This window comes from Thamnophis sirtalis, unplaced genomic scaffold (genome assembly GCF_051295495.1).
Source record: "Thamnophis sirtalis isolate CommonGarterSnake01/CBP01778 unplaced genomic scaffold, rThaSir2_p1.2 scaffold_6, whole genome shotgun sequence".
Lineage (NCBI taxonomy): Eukaryota > Metazoa > Chordata > Lepidosauria > Squamata > Natricidae > Thamnophis > Thamnophis sirtalis.
In genome coordinates this window covers 25962721-25983205 of record NW_028261386.1, presented here as the reverse complement: position 1 = coordinate 25983205, position 20485 = coordinate 25962721, and the positions used below count along the sequence as shown (strand labels likewise).

Below are 20485 nucleotides of genomic sequence, written 5' to 3'. Positions count from 1 at the left end.
GCGTCCTCAAAACAGACTCTACTAAAATTCAGCTAGCGAGAAGAAAATTATGAAAGAAATTGCAGGGTATTATTTCAAATGGAGAGAATGTTTAATTCACAGTGCATGTGATCATTTCCTAAATTAATGTTCCTAAGAGCCAAGGTGGCGCAGTGGTTAAATGCAGCACTGCAGGCTACTGCTAGATCAGCAGGTCAGCGGTTCAAATCTCACCGGCTCAGGGTTGACTCAGCCTTCCATCCTTCCGAGGTGGGTAAAATGAGGACCCAGATTGTTGGGGGCAATATGCTGACTCTCTGTAAACCGCTTAGAGAGGCCTGAAAGGCCTATGAAGCGGTATATAAGTCTACTGCTATATTGCTATATATATATTATAATGATGAAGTGCTGATCCACGCATCAGTTCAAGTTAAATGTTTATGTTCAGTCTGTCATCACAATTTTCTTAAAAGATTGACAAATGCCATTTGAAGTGTAAATTTAGCAACTCTGGACCAAGTGGATTAAATTTCTCCTCCAGAGAAAGGTTATACACTATTCCAAATAAGATGATGATCTTTTTGTCATATTCTGTTTATTTATTCATATTTTATTTTATTTTATTTTAAAACCTCCCATATCAACAAGTGTTCCTGAGATTATATTTTTTTAAAAAACATTGGGTGTGAGGCAGCGGTAGGATTCAATTTTTTTATTACCGGTTCTGTGGGCGTGGCTTGGTGAGCATGGTATGGCTTGGTGGGCGTGCCAGGGGAAGGATACTGCAAAATCTCCATTCCCTCCCCACTCTAGGGGAAGGTTACTGCAAAATCCCCATTTCCTCCCGATCAGCTGGGACTGGGGAGGCAGAGAATCGACAAGACAGAAGTGGTATTTACTGGTTCTCCAAACTACTCAAAATTTCCACTACCGGTTCTCCAGGAGTGGTCAGAACCTTCTGAATACCACCTCTGGTGTGAGGGGAGAGAATTCAAATATACCCTCAAATAAATTTGTCTTGATTTTGAACTGAATATTTATTGAGGCCAATAGAATAGGAATAAGTCCCAACAAGATGCTGAATCTTGGTTGTAAGGAAAAAAGGATCATATTACATAAAGTCTGCCAAGTGCAAACATTTAATATAACTTTCATTGCAGTATAATCTCTACCTTAGGGCCACTAAACATGCCCACTTTAATAACATCCTTGGAATGTGGTTAATCAACAAACATTTAATATAAAATTTGGCAGACCTGTCAGTTAATGAAGTTAATAGTGAGGCAATCATTCTTTGATGAGCTCCAACATAAAATTTTTCAGAACAAAAGGCTATATTTGACTGTTTCCCCTCTTGTTAAATAGACAAATTAGTGCAGAAAAAAATATTTTTGGTATCTTCCCTGGAAGATGTCAGAAGATAATACAATAATACAATCAAGCCAAGAAAAACCTTGCAAATCTTGAGCTTACTCAAGGTCTCAAGATAGGCAGGTAGCAAAAATATTTTTCATTATTTGCACTGATTGTTGTTTCTTTCTTTCTCCTTCCTTCTTTCCTTCCTTCCTTCCCTCTTTCTTTTCTTTCTTTCTCTCTCTCTTTCCTTCCTTCTCTCTCTCTCTCTCTTTCCCCCTCCCTCCCTCCTTGCATTTCATATTCCTTCTGGGTGTTTTGTAGCGGGGTGCAGTGCTTAGTGAGCCAGCCATTCAGGTGAGACGAAAAGGGAAAGGCAAACAAATCTGGTCCCTGGACAAAATGGAGAACCGGTTGCTAGATATGCGAGACCTCTATCAAGAATGGAAAGACTGCGAGGAAGACAACCTGGTATGTGGGGGAGATGTGGGGACAAACCTTTCCTTCATTGGTGAAACATGACTTATCAGCTTAGTTTTCTCTATACGTGTTGTATTGCTATCTTATTTTCCTCAAATAACCTAACAGTCTTGGAAGTTGGAGTCAGTTTGGGCTCTTGGAGACTACCTGGACAAGTTTTCTTGGCAAGATTTCAGGAGTGGTTTGCCATTGCCTGTTTCCTAGGACTGAGAGAGAGTGTCTGTCCCCAAGTCACCCAGCTATCTTTGTCCCTAAGGTGGGATTCACAGTCTCCCAGTTTCTACCACTACACCAAACTGGATCCCAACAGCCTTGGATAGCATTAAATTAAATTCAGCACTCATGGAAGCTACATGTTGAGACCAGGAGGTAAAAGAACATGTATCCATATATATGATCCTTAGGGAAGATTCTTGTTTCCCTACTATTTTTAAATTAAGTATGGGCTGAAAATCCTTAAAAGAGATTTTTTTTTGCCCCAAAGTTGGGCCAGGATGATGGCATTCAGAGAAAAACAAACAAACATACTTTTGCTTTTGTATTGCTGGGAAGAAACAGACTTGAAAACTGGGAAAGCCTAGATTGTTTTGTTTTGTTTCTGCCTCTTCTGTGTTGTTGGCCACAATGCTTAAATCAAGTTATCCCCTGAGAATGATGCTGCATCTTGGCATTAGGTTTCTTTGAAGGTGAGAAAATGCCAAAGTGGTTCCCATAGGCTTCAACTTCATTCCATCCTTCAAAGGTAGCCATCCACTTACCCACCCAGCCATGCATGTAAACATGGTCAACTCAACCAGTAAGACAATGAACATGAAGTTGAGGGGAGAAGGATCAGCTTCACCACAGCATTTTTACTTATCTTTCATGTGACATGTTCAGTTTGCAAAGGAAATATTTACCCGTGGGTTATCTTGCCCCAAAGCCATATGAGGCAGTTTGTTATCTCTGTTGTACAAAGAGGACTATCCTAAATCATACCATGATTTTGTTTTATGAGAGAGTGTGCTTTTCCATAAATAATTGCTGCATCTTTGAAGTTCCAAAAATAATTACATAGACTGAACCAAAAAAACGTTATCTGTGGCTTTTAAATAGAGCCATTAGAAGGTTGAATATTTTTTCTTTTAACTAGGCAATTCTGCGGTGCTCCCGTGAACTCTTGTCTTTAAATAAATTTCAGTTATAACAACACAGTAACACAATAAAATAAGCCTTAAAGGAAATAACCCCGAGCCCTGCTTTTCTTCCTCTATTTTCCCTCTTCTCTCCATAGTCTACTGAGCAAAGTGAAAGGGGGTGGGGTGAATATCTTTTTCCTGGTCTGGCAACCTTTCAAGCTCTCAGGTAGAATTCCCCCCTCCCCTTTACTCACTGCCTGAATAAGAGAAAGCAAGACACCTGTATTTTACACAGTTCAGAACAAGGGGTGAGAAAATACAGAGAGCTCTCACATCCTGGAAATAAAGTGTTTCAACTCCTCTCCTCAGGATGCTGCTACAGGGCATTGCCAGCCAAAACAACTAGGACATAGGGACAGTATTTTCTACATGCCACCACTCTGCTGAACACCCAATTCTCACAGTACTATCTATTGTCTATGTCAGTGGTTCCCAAACTTGGCAACTTTAAGACTTGTGGACTTCAACTCCCAGAATTCTCCAGCCAGCTCTGCCAAGTTTGGGAACCACTGGTCTATGTATATTTACCCATGTCGTATGGCTGTAGTATTATTCTCCTCCTTATCTTCCTTAGTATCCTCATTTACTGGTGTTATCATGATGATGATGATTACTCTGTTGTTTGCATGTGTACTGAGAGCTTCTTCACCAGAGACAAGTTCCTTGTGTGTCTAATCACGCTTGGTCAAATAAAATATTCTACTCTATTTTTATAGGCATCTATAGTCCTCTCTGAATGGGTTCATAACCTGGCTTCCTAAAATAGCTGCAGTGAACTACTTCTGGGTTGTAAATAGCATCTGGGTTGTGATTATAAATAGAATCAGGGTTGTGATTGGGCTAAGGCAAAAACAAATCACATGACTTAATGGTACATAGGCTTTCGGTAGGTCTTCCTGTGTAATGCTCACAGGTGATTAAATCAGCCTTCTCAACATGCTACCCTCCCTGAATTCCCCTTTAGCATGGATTTTACTCTGGAAGGCCTATCATTGTGGAAAGCTGGATTAAACCATATTAGAACCAACATGGTTACTGAAAATGAACTGGTAAGAAGAAGAATGGGTCTTTCTCACTTATTGAGATGTCTGTTACAAGGGAGAATATGATTCCCCCTGCCGAATTGAACTTAGGTCGTAAGACGATCTAATCATCATAGATGTTGGTTGTTCATTCTTTTTTCCCTTCTATTCAACACAAGGTTATGAGGTCTTATTTTCGGCGAGCAGATCCCTTTTATGATGAGCAAAAGAACCACAGCCTCATTGGAGTCGCCAATGTCTTCCTGGAGTGTCTCTTTTATGATGTGAAGCTGCAGTATGCCGTGCCCATCATCAATCAGAAAGGAGAGGTATCGTTATCCAGTCTCATAATTACTCAGTTGCTTATTTAAGAATCACAGCTCTGTGCACAATTACTATTGATTCTCTATCTTTGGACATAAATGCCTCGAATATAGGCAGTTGCATTTAATTGCTTTTTAATTCTTCCTAATTTTCTTCCCAGTTTGCCCCTGAGTTTGTCTCGGAAGGAATTGATTTGATAATCATGTGAACTATATAAACAGGCATGACAAAGCTGATTTTTGAATCTGGGATAGGCCCTTCCCCTCCTCTACACTGATCTTCTATAGGACCCAAGTTGACCAGTGTTCAAGAAAACCAGAACTAGACACGACTACTGTGTTTCCCTGAAAATAAGACATGTCCTGAAAATAAGGCCATGCCAGATTTTTGGAGTGGACAAAAATATAAGCCCTCCCCTGAATATAAGCCCTAGTGAAGGGGTGAGTTTAGCTAGAAGAGGGGGCAGTCCTTCCCTTCCCCAGTCACCTCAGGGCTTCTCGGCCCCTTAATCGGATCAGCTGAGCGTCTCCATTCACAAAACAGCTGATTCGCGGGTGCCGCTCAGGCCTCTGCCTCCAGCAAACGCAGGTCGTTTTTGCAGCCAATTGCGGCTGCAAAAGAAGCCGGAGGCCAAGCAACACAACCCAAATGCCTCATGCCCTCCTTACCTAACGGTGACAGTCACAGCAGGCAATTCCGTCCACGGAACAGGAAAGGAAGGCATGGAAATCAATACACGTGGGAGATCGGAAGAAGCCCTGCGAGGAGACGCCGCTGCTGATGTGCAGGAAATCCACCCCCCCACCTGCAGATCGTCCTTTTAAAGAGGAGTTTCACCAGCATGAAGGTGACATAAACACCACTTTCATCCACCTCTTCATCCTGGTGAAAGTCCTCTTTGAAAGGACGATCTGCAGGTTGGGGGGGGGGGAGATTTCCTGCGCTTCAGCAGCAGTGTCTCCTCACAAAGCTTCTTCCGATGTCCCAAGTGTATGGATTTCCTTGACTACAGGAGGTCGCTTCTCACTTACATATTCACATTGAAGGCTTGAAATGGGGCGTTTTTCCAAGTGGCTCGAAAATGCGGAGGAGGATATTCCTGCCTCTCATCCTGTTCTGAAGCTCAGCACAGACTGGGAACAGAATAAGAGACTAAATCCCCCCTCCCCATTTTCAAGCTGTTTGCAGAAATGCCCCATTCCAAGCTTTCACATTATTCAGGATTGAAGCATTGAATAACTATACTTCCAGAAAGCACATTAATTTTAACAGCATCTGTACAAGTATAGTCTGAAATGTAACACTAAAACAGTGCATATTGTCTGTACTCTTTGCTGTTCGTTGCAAGGAGGCAAATTGCTGGGAGGCAGAAGCAGATTTTTCCCCCCTTGTTTTCCTCCCCAAAAGCTAGATGCGTCTTATACTTCAGCGCGTCTTATACTTCGAAAAATACGGTACATGCAGAACGGCATGCCCAATTTTTACTTTTAATTTCTTGGGTAAGATAAATACATGATAGAGTGATTTTCCCCCCAGCACTAAACAATCACTTCAAAACATAATACTGCAGTGGGCATCCCAATAAATCATTTCAAACCTTGTGCAGGGCAACAGCTCAGATAAATACATAGCAACAAAATTTATCAGGGCTAGAAAGATCTTGCAGCCCCAGAATTTAAAGTAGACTATAAAGTAGACATTAAATTATAGATCTTAAAAAGCCCAAGAGAAAAATGAAAATTGAAGGCCAGTATTTCCCGAGGCAGAACAGTGGAAAACTTTTGAATCCCTCTGAAAAAATCTGTACTGTTCTTTGGGGCAGCAGGGTTTTATGAGAGTTTTGCTAATGAATATTTTATTTTCAATGATGTAGTTTTATTTGCTTCCAAGATCTTTACCCCTGCTCTCTGTGGGATTTGTGCCTTATCAGGTGGCAGGTCGACTGCATATTGAAGTGGTACGTGTGAGTGGAGCCATCGGGGAGAGAATTGCAGGAGGCGATGACAGCTTGGAGGGTAGCTTTGAGAATGATCAGCAGGAACAAAAGTTAGTGTGCATGGTGAGTTCTCTGAAAGCTTTCCTCATTTTGCTTTTACAAAATAAAACAGTTTGCCAGAGAAAAGCCTGCCTGTCCTGAACTGCTCTTTGGATTATAATTTTAATTATAGTTATTGTGGAGGGTCGGTTTGGTGTAATGCAGGGGTGTCAAACTTGATTTCATTGAGGGTTGCATCAGGGTTGTGTTTGACTTCGGGGTGGGCGTGGGGTGGGCGTGGCCAGGGTGGGCATGGCCAGCTCAACGTCACATGTGTCGCGGATGCCCGGGGTGTCCTGAGCACTCTGCCAGTGAAAAAAACAGGCTCCTGAGCTCTGTTTTCGGTTGTGACGGCCTCCTGCAAGCTGTGCCAGTGAAAACAGAGCTCTGTTTTAGCTGGCAGAAGCACTACGGTCTGGTTCTTTGCTGTTTCCAAGGGCAGCCAGGTCTAAGGACCTTCCGGCTTGGAGTTTGACACCCCTGGTGTAATAGTTAAGGCATTAGGCAACAAACCAAATTAAGGCCCTGATTTCTAGTCTAGTCTTAAGCCTGAAGTCAGCTGGCAAGCCACTTCTGAAATCTTACCAAGAAAACTATAGTTGGCTGTAGTCCACTCTGACTTTTAGAAAGCTATTGTGACCCCTGAGTGTGTTGGCTAGGGGTGATGCATATTGTGTAATATGTTTGAAGGGCAGCAACTGGAGGAAGAGTGGCCTAAGTTAGTTTTATGCATAACTGCTAGAGTTGTGAGGCCAAAGCAATCTGCCAGGGTTGATCACTATTGTGTTTGCCTAATTATATTCATTTGGATGTTTTCATGTATTCATTTTATTGTGTGAGTTTTGTTTAAACCGAGAGTTTGGTAGCTCAAGGTACATAACTTTTACTAGGTTTTTTTTCCCCCCACCGGTCACAAAGACAAATATGTGAGTTGTATTGGAGCGATACAATGTGTTTGTATTGGAACAAAGTTGTATCTTCAAATCTTATCTTCTGGTTTATTTTCTGTTTAACAGTGAAGCAACCTTTGAGATACACAGTTCTGTTCCTATGCTGACCTCTGGTGGCGATGTTTATTTCAAGACATAATTGCAGACACATTTTAGTTAAACACTGTCTATTGTGGAAGCTTCTGGTTTTATGAGGTAGACATTAGTCGGAACAAACTAGCTAGGCTACATTTTATATTGAACTGTTACTTTGTCATCAACATTTTTTATTGAATTATAAAGTATTGTAAAATACAAAATACAAAGTAAATAGAAAACGGGGGGGGGGAGAGGAGAAGTGAGGAAAGATAAGAAAAAGAAGCATTGACTTCTGACTCTCTCTGTTACAGTAAAACAGGGGTGTCAAACTCACACCGTCACGGCAGTGTCACGTGATGCATTGGGACTTTCTCCCCCTTCACTAAACTGGGTGTGGGCGTGGCCAGTGCGTGACGCATCTGGCCCGTGGGCCGCCAGTTTGATAGCCCTGCAGTAAAATAAGGCATTAACATCTAATCACAACTTTTTGCTTTTTCATAACATTCATAACAATGAACAAGCCATTTCTATAAAGATATATTGAACTGTTCTTGAATGCACCCTATTCATTATTTATTGTAGTGACCTCTGTATGCGTTTTATGTGCCCCTTTTAATCCCCTAGATTAAAATCCTTCAGGCGACCGGTTTACCTCAGCATCTCTCCAATTTTGTGTTCTGCAAGTATTCTTTCTGGGATCAGCTGGAACCTGTGATGGTTGCCCCTGAAATGGATCCTTCTTTGTCTCCCATCAGCAAGGAGCTACGGGGCATGGTTGTCTTCGACCACTGCGATGTAATTGTCTTTATTGCTATCTCATGATTAAAGTGCTTCCCAGGATGGGTGGGCAAAATGTTTTTTTACTAGTCTAATTCTGATATGATGCTAAGCTATAATGTTTATATCAGGGGTGAAATGCTACTAGTTCGGGCCGGTTCGCCCAAACCAATAGTAAAAAGAAATGCTAAAAAAAAGTTCCAGTGATTGTGCGGCACAGCTGATTGTTGCACAACTGATCGTCGGAATTTTTAAAGCTTTTTTTTTTTTTTTGCTACCGGTTCATTTAAACTGGTAATAAAAAATGCTTTAAAAAGTTCTTTAAAAGTTCTATCAGCTGTGCTGTGCTAGAAAGCAGGAAATCCTGCTTTCTAGCGAATCTAAATCGCGTGGCACAGCTATTCCCCCCCCCCCCCCCGCTGGTCTACTTACCTTTGCAGACTCAGAAAAGGCTTCTTAGTGCCTGCGGTGCACATGGGCGTGAAGCGCACATGGCCGTGCAAAGCGAACTGGTAGCAGACTTCAGAGCATTTCACCCCTGGTTTATATGTATGTGGGAGAGGGGAGGGGGGAGAATCAGAATGACATATGTTATGATTTAGATTATGGCTGATCCAGGTCATTACCGACTGTTGAAAGAATCATGATTTTAAAAATCCTGACTGGGTATTTATATCTGGGGTGGGGGGGGGGGTGCCTATGTATGTGTCTCATGTTAAGCTTGAAATTCTGCTAGCAGTAATGAAATCGGAATGCTTGGCAGTCCATTGAAGCATACAAACCAGATTATAGATATTTTAGCATAACATCCAGATGAAAGATACTGTTCTTTTGCACCTAAATAATTTATTACATTCATAAACCAGCTCTAAACCGATGGTTAGATTATGTATCTTGTCCTGTATAGTCATAATGAATTCTAACCCTGCATGTCACATTCTTTTGTTGGTACTGTTTATATTGACCTGTAACCAGGATTGAAAATATGGTCTCAATAAGCATGTAGCTAATGACTGAATATCGGAATATTTCTAGGATGTCACATAATTGGAATTCTCTGGATCACTTCCATTAGGAGTTAAAATAATTTTGAACAATCAAAAACTACTTATAACTAGTGACAGAAATTTTAAAAACTCAGAAATTGGGAAATATCCTTAATTGTTTTTATCACGTACATAGAACTTTTAACTCTAGAAATTCAAAGTCACCAGGATCTTGAAGAGCTTTGAAAATTCTTTAAAAATCTTAATAAGCCTGAAATAATGGGGAAATGATTGTTCACTGAAAAATATATAAAGTAGTCTGGACTTTTATAGGAAAAAGCTTTTAACAACCAAGATGTCAGCATTGGAAGAAACACCTTTTTCCTTAGTGGACACCCTCTGAATTTTGTTTTAGGATTCTGCAGAGGACCAAAGTCCAGGTAGAAAACAAGAGAGGGTGTGACTCTTCAGATAAGAAAGTCCCAACCGTTTAGAGGTTTAGAAACCAAAACCAGCATTTTGTATTGCCTCTTGGAACAAACTAGAAACAATAGGAAAGACAGCACAGTAAGGTAATATGATTGTCCCAGTTAACAAATGTCTAGCCCTGGGAAACATATGTGCTACTGTATATGTGAATCAGGTTGACTGTCTCTTATTTGCTGAGCTACAGTGTTTTCCATGGATCATTTTTCTTCTGAGGACTGTTAAAAGTACAAAAGGCTATTCTGGAAAAGCCTGTCTCAAACACTCAGATCCCACCTTTTTTTCCACAACAGTTTCCTAATGTAAGCAAGTTCTTCAAGCCTCTTTTAGACGGTCTAAGCAGGGGTGTCAAACTCGGTTTCATTGAGTGCTGCATCAGGGTTGTGTTTGACTCTGGGGAGGCAAGGCGAGGATGGACGTGGCTACCTCGGTGTCACTCATATGGGGGCACCTTTCCCAGGCTCCATTTTTGGCTGTGATGGCCTCTGCCAGTGAAAACGGAGCTCGGGAGGGTGGTGTGGGGGCCTTCCTGAGCTCCATTTTTGCTGCTAGAGTGCTGCAGGAAGCCGTCTCAGCCAAAAACAGAGCTGGGGTGCGGGGGCGTGTGCAGATGTCCTGAGCTCTGTTTTCTTTGGCAGAGGCACCACGGGCGGGTCCTTCGCTGTTCTGCGGGTCACATCTAAGCCCCCCATGGGCCAGATGTGGCTCGTGGGCCTTGAGTTTGACACCTCTGATCTAAAGCATGCATACCATGCCATTAAAACTGAAATCAATTCTTATGATGACCTATTAAATTGAAATATTCTGATTTGTTTAGTTTTTTTAAAAAAAACGTACTAAAAAAAATAGAAGAGCAATGCAAAGCATTATAAAGCAAATTATAATTCAGTATATTGTTGAACAATATGAACTATCTCTCTCTTCCCTTTTTCCAGCACTTTTAAAATGCTGTTCATATCCCTTTAAAAACAGTTTAAATTAATGTCAGCACCCAAGTAGCCCTGTTTTTAGGGCTGACCAGTTATATATCTCAGATGCTTCTGGCACTGATAATAAAACTCAGCAGATTCACATTGTTGAAAGTGATTTTTGGTGTGATTTAGGCTGGTACCTTTCCATGCGTAACTTTGCATTCTCCACCACACCATCTTGAAGACAGCAGGTTCAGGGAAGTTAATTTAGCAAATGAAAATGTTTTTAAAGAGCTTCTCATATCTAACACTATTCTAATCATAACCAGAACCCAGCATAGCAGCCGTACATTATTATTGGCTTTGTATTGCAAATGGGAAATATTAATAAACCAGTTGAAACTGATAAAAACAGTATCTATGCATATTGAAAGCTTCAAGTTGTAAGAGAATATAATATATTGTGTGTATATGTATGTATGTGTGTGTGTGTGTGTGTGTATGTGTATGTATATATATATATGTGTGTGTGTGTGTGTGAGTGTGTGTGTGTATGTATGTATGTATGTATGTATGTATGTATGTATGTATATTAGTGTCACAATTGGGTAAGCCCCAATTATGGGAGGAAGCTGCTTCCAACATCTGTCAATCGGCTCGTCACAAGAGTCCATCATGACAGAAACCCAATATTTTTACTGTTGCCTTTTGTTATATTTGTGTTTTTTATTTGTGCTGATTTATTTATTTATCAGCACAAATAAACACACACACACACACACACACACACACACACACACACACACACATATATATATATATATAATGAAGAAATATATCTATATACATTATAGTATATTATTCTTGATAGTATATTCTCTAGCAAATTGGAGCTTTCAGTATGCATATATAATCTTTCCGAAAGACTGCTGGTTAATTGCCTGTCGAAGCTGTACAATCAGGCAACATCACATGGAAGAGAGAAATGAATTCATCATAATGAAAAGCAATAATAAATCTCCAAAAGTAGGACAGCAAATTCCATCCATTAATTTTGCTATGTTTCCCCTTGTGGTTTGCTTCAGGATTCCAAGCATAAAGCTTTCTAAATTGCTCTCTAGATCCTTCTGGTACTCCATTTATCACAGTGATTTAAGCTTTCTGTTAAGGTTGCAGATCTCAGCTGTTGACTGTTCCAGTTCAGGTATCCTGTTGGGACTAATGTATGCTAACATGTTTCAGCATCTATATGTTGCAGTGGTAGGGAAGGAAGTGAACGGTGCATTCTCATTTTAATCCTCTTCTGACTAGGAATTCTCCGTCAATATCACTGAAGATTTTATGGAATATCTTTCGGATGGTGCTCTAGCTATTGAAGTATATGGGCACAAGCAGTGTGATTCTCGCAAAAACCCAGCACTCTGGGATTTAGGAATAATTCAAGCCAAAACGCGAAGCCTCCGAGACAGGTAAAAGAGATGGCACTTAGCTGATGAACACATTTAAAACCTGTGAGGAAAAACTGTGTAGAAGTCAGAAAAGAAGTTTTATAAGCAAAATATGAGTTATTGTGCACTTTCTTCCGATCTTCCAATCTATTCCCAAAGGCCATGGGCGGTGGGGGTGGGGAGCATTACTACCTCTCTCCTCCTTGTTTGCATTCTGCCACAACTCTTCCTCCTACTCTTTAATCACTGCCTTTCTAAAATCTCAAGATTCTATTATAACTATATTAGGAACGGAGTAGTTTTCAATTTAATTCAATATGTAGCTCTTTTCAAAATGTACTGTAAATGCCAATGTTGGCAAAATTTGATACCCTTAAGTAGCTTAGGCGTAACCACAAGGCAAACTTAAATGTATTTTCCCAACTGAAGTGAAGCTGCACTGAAACAATTTCCCTTTTTAATGTTCCTTTCCCATGCAAGTACACATATGTTCCCTTCTTGTTTGCTTTCTTGCAAGCATATATACTTCCTCTTCCTCTCTGTCACACATACATCCTTATACTTGCAAACATCTCTTCTCCTGGTGTTTAGTTTCCAAAGCAAAGTAAAATCTTTCAGCACTTTTGCGAAAGGCATAGCGTTTCATTTGTCTCAAAAATTGTGTTTTGGTAGGTGGAGTGAGGTCACCCGCAAAGTGGAGCTCTGGGTTCAGATTCTGGAACTCAATGAGAATGGAGAATACTGTCCAGTAGAAGTAATTCCAGCAAAGGATGTACATACAGGTGGCATTTTTCAACTCAAGCAGGTAAGATGGTAAAGACCATCAATAATGTCAATAGTTATTATTTTGCCTCTCTTTTTAGAGGTGTGGTTGATTAGACTACATAAACACTATGAATTCGGCTTTTGTCAAATGATGTTCAGGCTACTCAGTTCTTCCTGTGGTAACAGGAACAAACATAGGCTACTTAGCATCACATTTTTCCTTCCCATTATTTTCTCTGTTGTTCTAAACACCTCTGAGGGAGGCTAAGCTTGTTCACATCACATAATTCTTCCCCTTGATATACTATAGAAAAATTGCAAATTCCTTGGACATCCATTAATTGGATTGTGGACATTTTAATTTGGACTTCTCACCCCAAGCAACAAAGTATGTTATTTCCAAGACTAGAAAATCTACCGTATGTATATCATTTGCATGATTACAGCATTAATGTTCAACATCTCTTCAATTAATTTGTGTAATGGATGCAAATGAAGTAATTTAACAGATATCTTAAGTTAATGACTATCCCTTCTACCATCTAAGGTTTTAGTTAGTTCTCTATAGAAAAGGCTCCTCTATAGAAAAAGGAAAAGCCTTCCCTCTTGGTCAGGGCTGTCAAACTCCCAGCCAATGGGCTGCATGCTTCACGTGCTCGCCACGCCCACAACCAGTTAAGCGGGGGGGGGGAAGTCCCGATATGTCACATGACTCCACAGTGACAATGCGAGTTTGCCACTCCTGCTCTAGGTGAATCTGACCAGCTAAGCTTTTAGATGCATGTGCACAAAATAGAAATCTTAGCATCAACCTTCATTAAGATTAGCATTGGGCAAGTTAAGACCCATTGGAAACATTGTGCTTCAATATATGTACAGAAGGTGAATTAATTCAGACTATGCATATTATGTGAAAGAGCCAATGAGAACTTTATCTTAGAATCCATTCCTTTGACCAGTTGCCATTAATCCACATGCACATGAATGAATAAGCATATGTGAGCGAAGAAGACAAGTTGCTCCATACCATGTTGCTATTGCTCGAGCTGTACTTTCTAAAGCCTACAGGATTAGTTAAAGAGTAGTTCTAGTGTAGTTTACCCCATCCTGGAAGCTTCCAGTTGTTTGGCATTTGCTACTTGCATCAGTGCCTGCCCATTCCAATTCTGCAAGTTGCAGTCCCAATACATTCTGAACACTCATCTAGTAAATGGGATGTTTTTCATGCTCAACTTTCGGGAATAGTGTTTGAGTGTTTTATTTTGCAGGCTTAGGATCGGCTCTTAGTAGAGGATATGGCTCAATAGCTTACTACCAAGTTTACATAGAGTAGAGGCCTAAGTTGCAATGTGCCCCAAACAAATTCAGATAGGTGGGTTGGGAAAGACGTTTGGTGAAGATCTTAGAAAGTGATGCTAGTCAGAATTAAGGAATGCGACTGGTAAACTAATTGTATGACTATCACGATAAGGCAGTTTTATAATTTTATGGTCTTGGTGTTTTATGATGTAGTCTTAATGCAGTGTTTTCAATTTGCTGTTCTCTCTCCCCCTGAGCAATTCAGAATGAGTGGGCAAATGTTTTAATTAATCAGTTCGAATGATCAAGATGCAGAGACCTCTTCTTGCCAGCAGAGGTCGCCCTTACTCCTTGGTCTTCCTATACTGCTTTTTACAATATTTTCTCTGGGTGTGCAGGGACAGTCACACCGAATCCAAGTGGAAGTGAAATCTGTGCAAGAATCAGGAACATTGCCTCTCATGGAAGAATCCATCTTATCTGTAGCAGTGGGCTGTGTGCAGATGAGACATATCAAGTCACCAAAAAGTCATGAGAATTATCAGGTAGAAGATTCTTATTGTTGCACACCAAAGCAGTTAATTAAGTGTGTTTATGCATATATGTCAAATCCACTCACAGAAGCGTCTTACCTGCAAATCATTGGCAGGGAACTTTCTCTGCTTCAATTTCTGGAATGAATGGGTCATTCTGAATTACTTGGACAAAGAAGCTTACTGCTTATTTCTGTATTTCCTTTATGATTCCACTTACGGAATTGTCATGCAGAATGGAACTTACTAGAAGGCAAATAGATGAGACAAACACCCCCCCCCCATCCATCCATCTCCTTGGCTGCAGAGGATGTAGCAATCCTTGGTGCTCCCTTGGGTTTGTTTTCTTGCAGACGTTTCATTAGCCAAACTAGATAACTTCATCAGTGCTTATGGTTTATTGGTGCATAGGATGCTCTCCATGGTTCACCGACAAAACTGCGCTCGACTAAACCGTGCTCGACTAAACCGCATTGCTGACGTCATCAACAGGGCAACAACAGCGCGGAGACAGAAGCACGCTGTAAACCCTAAACCTAAAATTAACCCCTAAACCTAAACCTAACCCCCCTAAACCTAATCCTAATCCTAACCCTAAACCTAACCCTTAACCTAACCCTAAACCTAACCCTTAACCTAACCCTAAACCTAACCCTAAACCTAATCCTAACCCTAAACCTAACCCTAACCCTAACCCTAACCCTTAACCTAACCCTAACCCTAACCCTAACCCTTAACCTAATCCTAAACCTAACCCTAAACCTAACCCTTACCTTAAGTTGAATCGGCTTGCTTTCAAAGCGCTATTTAAAGCGCCCTTCTTTCTCCGCGCTGGTTTTGTCGCCCTGTTGATGACGTCAGCGACGTGGTTTAGTCGGGCGCGGTTTTGACGGGTCACGGCTCTCCATAACCCAAGTTAGCCTTTTTTTCTGAGCAACAAGGCAGATTTCTTAACAAAGCATCAGACTGCAGTCATCCACAGTTTTTGAGGCCTACCAGCATTCAGAACTTGCACATCATTTACATTACATCATTTAACATACATTCATATATCATGTTTAAGAGAAACAACTTGTGCTATTTTTTTTTACATATTCTAATAGCTGTTTTAAAGAGCTGGTGGAGCATTTTTATTCCAGAATTTTAGCACTCTCCTATCTCCTAACTTTATTTTTACCAAGAACAATTCGTTCAAAAATAAACTATAAATGAAATTGTTTCTCTACCGTGTGGACCCATGAACTGAGAGCCTTTCCTTGTACATAATATATGCATATTTGATATATATTTGGCTGCAGAAAATTTGGAATTTACGTGACTTTGCATGGTTTTTACATAGGAAGAAGATGATGACATGGACAGTTATCAGGTAAATATGTTGTGATTAATGTCTTCTTTGAATTAGTTAGCATTAGTTTCATTAGAAAAAATAACAGTGTCTAATAAACATTATATTCTATCTCTCGGTTCAATATTGTATTTTCTGAACAAACGTTATTAGTGTTATTATGGTCATTAGTCAAGTAAGGTCATTTTCTTTAAAAACATGTGGTAAGAATAAAAGAAGTCTGGGCATGGTACTGAGACTGCATTAGCTTATAATTGTGGACTGCTTTGGAAGGCTTGTGATGGGGATAGAGCTTTGGATGGTGAGATAGGTAGCCTATGAATTTAATAAATAATTATAAATTTAATACATAAATACAATTTAAACATTGTCAGTTGGATTCTTGGTGGTTTTCAAACCATCAGTCATATCCTTCTAGACTGGCTCAGAGGATTGGGAATGGATGGCACAAAAGAAAGATTCCTTTCACTGGCCAGTTCCAGATAGTGTGTGTGTGTGTGTGTGTGTGTGTGTGTGTGTGTGTGTGTGTGTGTGTGTGTTGTGTGTGTGTGTTTGTGGGTGCAGTCTGGCCCTAGACCCCTGTAGCAGGGCTCTAAATTTTCTTCATTACGGTTAATGTTAAACAGTAATTAATGTTAAACATGAAGCTGCTGGACAAAGTCATTCAGTGACATACAATTACATATCCTCGGTCCACTGATGGATGTATATCTTAATTCTGGGCCAATCAAGCATTGTCTCAATGTTGGTAGATTGTGGGAGTCTGGAGAGAGATGACCAAGCTTAATCTCAAGTATACAAAACAAGTGGATGTGTGGATTTGGAGGACTTCAGTTGTTAGCATTAGTAACAACTGAGAAGTCATAGTTTGCTTCTGAATGTGGGTGTCTGAATCTATGCACATAAAACATTTTGACACTCAGGTCTCAGGACAAAGAAATAGTTACTGAAAGTTAAGCAAAAAAAAAAAAAAAGCATTGTGCTAAATCTGCAACTTCCAGAATTCTGGGAGTTGAAATCCACAAGCCTTAAAGTTGCCAAGGTTGGAGACCCCTGTGCTAAAGGTACCCTTAGTTGCACTTGTAAGGCCATAGGTAACCAATCCAGCTTGTGCAATAGTAGTAGAACATGAGCATATCCCTAGGTTGCAGTATCCCTAGTGGAACTGAAGAGCAATTTGGGAGTTCTAGATTCCTGGTTCATGCTGGAAGAGCAGATGTCAACCATGGAGGAAGATCTTTGCATTATCGTAATCCCTCTTGTGTATCCCTCTTATGTTCATTCTTGGATTGGGAGATCCTCCATACTAATTTGCAACCTAGTTAGCTGTTGCTTGGACTGTTATTACACAATCATGTTGAAGTTCCTTTGAAGAACATTTGGAAGCTGTGGCTAGACCAGAACGAGGCAGTACAAGTAGTTGTAGGGAAATGGCGTTACACTCCTGTTCCACTACTATTGCACAAGCTGCATTGGTTACCTATGGCCTTACAAGTGCAACTAAGGGTATCTTTAGTACATTGTTGTTGTTTTTTTTTGGGGGGGGGCTTTATTTTCAGTGGTGATTTCTCTGTCCTGAGACCTGAGTTTCAAAACATTTTCAGGGTTCAGGCAGCCACATTCAGAAGCAAACTACTTACTTCTGGATGTTTTGTTTTGTTATTTTTTAAAAAATGTTATTTCTTCACAGGATAGAGATCTGGAAAGGCTGCGCAGGAAATGGTTAAACGCTCTTACAAAACGCCAAGAGTATCTGGATCAACAACTGCAGAAACTTGTGGGGAAGCCTGGTAAGCAGTTTGGTTTGTTTTTTCCATTGCAACTGCTGCCAAAATTGTTGGGAAGCTGAGAACCCTGAAATATGTTCAGGACATCCTCAGCTGCATGGAACTCATTCTTGCACTCGGATGACTATAAGCACGTAGAACAGCTCCAGGCCTATCTGCTCAACACAAGGTGATAATAGGACTGAAAGAGCAGCATACATACAGGTTAGAAGAGGCCACGATGGAACTACCATGTATGGCATCTCCTGTCTATACCCGTATGTTCTTTAGAAGAACATACAAATCAGTATTAATACAACTGTTGAAGAGGATTTAAAAATATCCTCCCAAGAATCCTTATGTCATCATTTCGAGTAATGAACTCAGGGAAATCAGGACTCTGAGACTTTATTCAGGTTAGCTCTAAATTATTCCCCCGCTTAGGGATAGTTAAAAAGAATGAGACCTCCCCAGCCCCCTTTGTCTCCCGGGTCACATGGGCCAATCAGTCCAGATGTAGGGTCCCCCTCAACAGGTGGGACAACAGGTGTGGAAAAGGTGTCCATTGACATGGCCTTGGTTCTCACGCCAGCTGATAGATGTTGTGGCTAGCCAGCTGAGTCACCATTCCTGAGTCCCTCCCCCTTGCTCCCCCCTTCCCCCTTGAATGGCAACCAAGAAACGAAGCAGAAGTAAGTATGGCATCAGCTGAAGTCATTTTGCAGGTTGATACCTTAACAGCATGTATTTCTCTTTGCAGTTTGTGGCAAAGGTGAAAGATTAGGGCTTTATGATCTCCAGTAAAAGTCAATGAGTCCTCAAGTCAGATCTGATTCTGTGGTTTACATGGACAAAATTAAGTAGTTTTCTTGGCAATAGTAGATAAGTAGTTTGTGGATATTTATTGACTTCCCAATCTAGGCTACAACCCTGGTATTTTTGATGATCTCCCATTTAAGTATTAACCTGCTAAACCTATAGGAACAAAGCCAGTCAGGTGCTGTTGTCTTCTGATATGGTTTCCTGAGGTCCCTTCCAATTTTCGTAGAGGTCTTCCTTGGAGGTGTTGTTGAGTGCATAGTGAAACTTCCTTAACCTCTTCCAGACAAATCAGAAGATGATGTTGATCGAGAAGCTCAGCTGTTAGAGATGAGGTTGACCCTTACAGAAGAGAGGAATGCTGTAATGGTGCCATCTGCTGGCAGTGGGATCCCTGGAGCACCTGCTGAGTGGTAAGGCCTGCAATAAAAAAAGCTGTACACTGCTAGCTTCACAAATTGCTTGGGTTCCTATTATTTGCTTGTGGTGAACTGTGGTGAAGAAATAGAAGGGTGCTATTATCTTACTTAAGGGAGGTGGTGGCTCAGTGGCTAAGACGCTGAGCTTGTCGATCAAAAAGGTTGATTGTTCAGCAGTTCAAATCTTTAGCACCACGTAACGGAGTGAGCTCCCATTACTTGTCCCAGCTTCTGCCAACCTAGCAGTTCGAAAGCATGTAAAAATGCAAGTAGAAAAAGTGGGAACCACCTTTGGTGGGAAGGTAACAGCATTCCATGCGCCTTCGGCATTTAGTCATACCTGACTACGGAGACGTCTTTGGACAGCACTGGCTCTTTGGCTTTGCAATCCCTAGAGTTAGGAACGACTAGCACATATATGCGAGGGGAACCTTTACCTTTATGTTATTATCTTACTTGTGACCATGGAGAAAGTATAGGCTTTGTGCCAATGGGATGAGAAGCAAAGAAGTTCAGTTACCCTCCTGGAAGATGGTAGTAAGTTACCCTCCTGGTAGAAAAGTAAAGAGGAGATTGGTTTTTGAAAGTGGTAAAAGTAGGATATTGCGGAAGTAAAATGTGTGTGAGAATGAATGAAATACCTAGTAAATGTTTTAAGTTGGGCAGGAAGTAAAAGTGAGAAAGAATGACATTTTCTTAATTGTTTAATGGTGTTAATATATAAGGAATGCTAGTCATGATGTTAAAGTTGGGGGGTTGGAGACCTACATCTGTATGTACTATGTATGTAAATGATACCATGCTGGTATCAGTGTTGGTAGACAACTAGTGGGTAACATGTGGCCTGTTACAAGGAATTATTGCTTGTTGAAACACTGGGAAATGTCTGCATATAAGAGATACCATGTTTCCCCGAAAATAAGGCAGGGCCTTATTTTCTTTTGCCCCCCCCCCAATAAGCTCTTGGCCTTATTTTCGGGGAGGTCTTATTTTCAGAGAAACAGGGTAGCTTCTCTCCATTTTGCAATTCAAAAGCAAGAGTTAATTGTGTCAGGAAAAGCAAAGTATGAATATAACAAGAATGGGACACTGAAGAAATATATGTGATATAACAAAATATAGGATCAAAAATGTAACAGATGCCAACTCAATGTGGACAAGAGTGACCAATGCAAAAGAAATACATTGAGTTTATTTGACCATATATAGAGAGAAAGAATGAGGACAAATCTATGAAGGAAAAGTGAGAGTCAAGAGAAAGGGGAAAACTAAGAAAGTTGTGCTTGTATGTAGCTCTGGAGAGGTATAATGAACTAGTTCACAGGTGTCAAACTCGATCACGCCACTTGACGTATCATGACATATCGCAACATTTTGCAGAGCCAGGGTGGGCATGGCCTTCACGTGAACGCATCTGCCCCATGAGCTGCCAGTTTGACAAGCCTGAACTAGATTGAGCTGTTTCCTTTTCTTTTTTCTCAAGCCTTTTTTCTATTTATTCCTCTCTTGTGCTCTGCATAATGTAATTT

At 40.7% G+C, this 20485-nt stretch overlaps 1 protein-coding gene across 3 annotated transcripts in view; it reads left to right on the top strand.

The window, feature by feature from the left end:
* The window catches only part of KIF13B (kinesin family member 13B), a 149173-nt gene that overhangs the window by 89578 nt on the left and 39110 nt on the right, over nt 1-20485 (top strand). For all 3 annotated transcript variants that reach the window (XM_087717469.1, XM_087717471.1, XM_087717468.1), the window contains exons 19-28: nt 1657-1803; nt 4192-4341; nt 6267-6395; nt 8024-8194; nt 11871-12028; nt 12680-12812; nt 14470-14616; nt 15944-15973; nt 17643-17742; nt 18824-18950. In XM_087717469.1, coding sequence (XP_087573595.1) covers nt 1657-1803; nt 4192-4341; nt 6267-6395; nt 8024-8194; nt 11871-12028; nt 12680-12812; nt 14470-14616; nt 15944-15973; nt 17643-17742; nt 18824-18950 — 1292 coding nt within the window. The remainder of the gene's footprint in view (nt 1-1656; nt 1804-4191; nt 4342-6266; nt 6396-8023; nt 8195-11870; nt 12029-12679; nt 12813-14469; nt 14617-15943; nt 15974-17642; nt 17743-18823; nt 18951-20485) is intronic.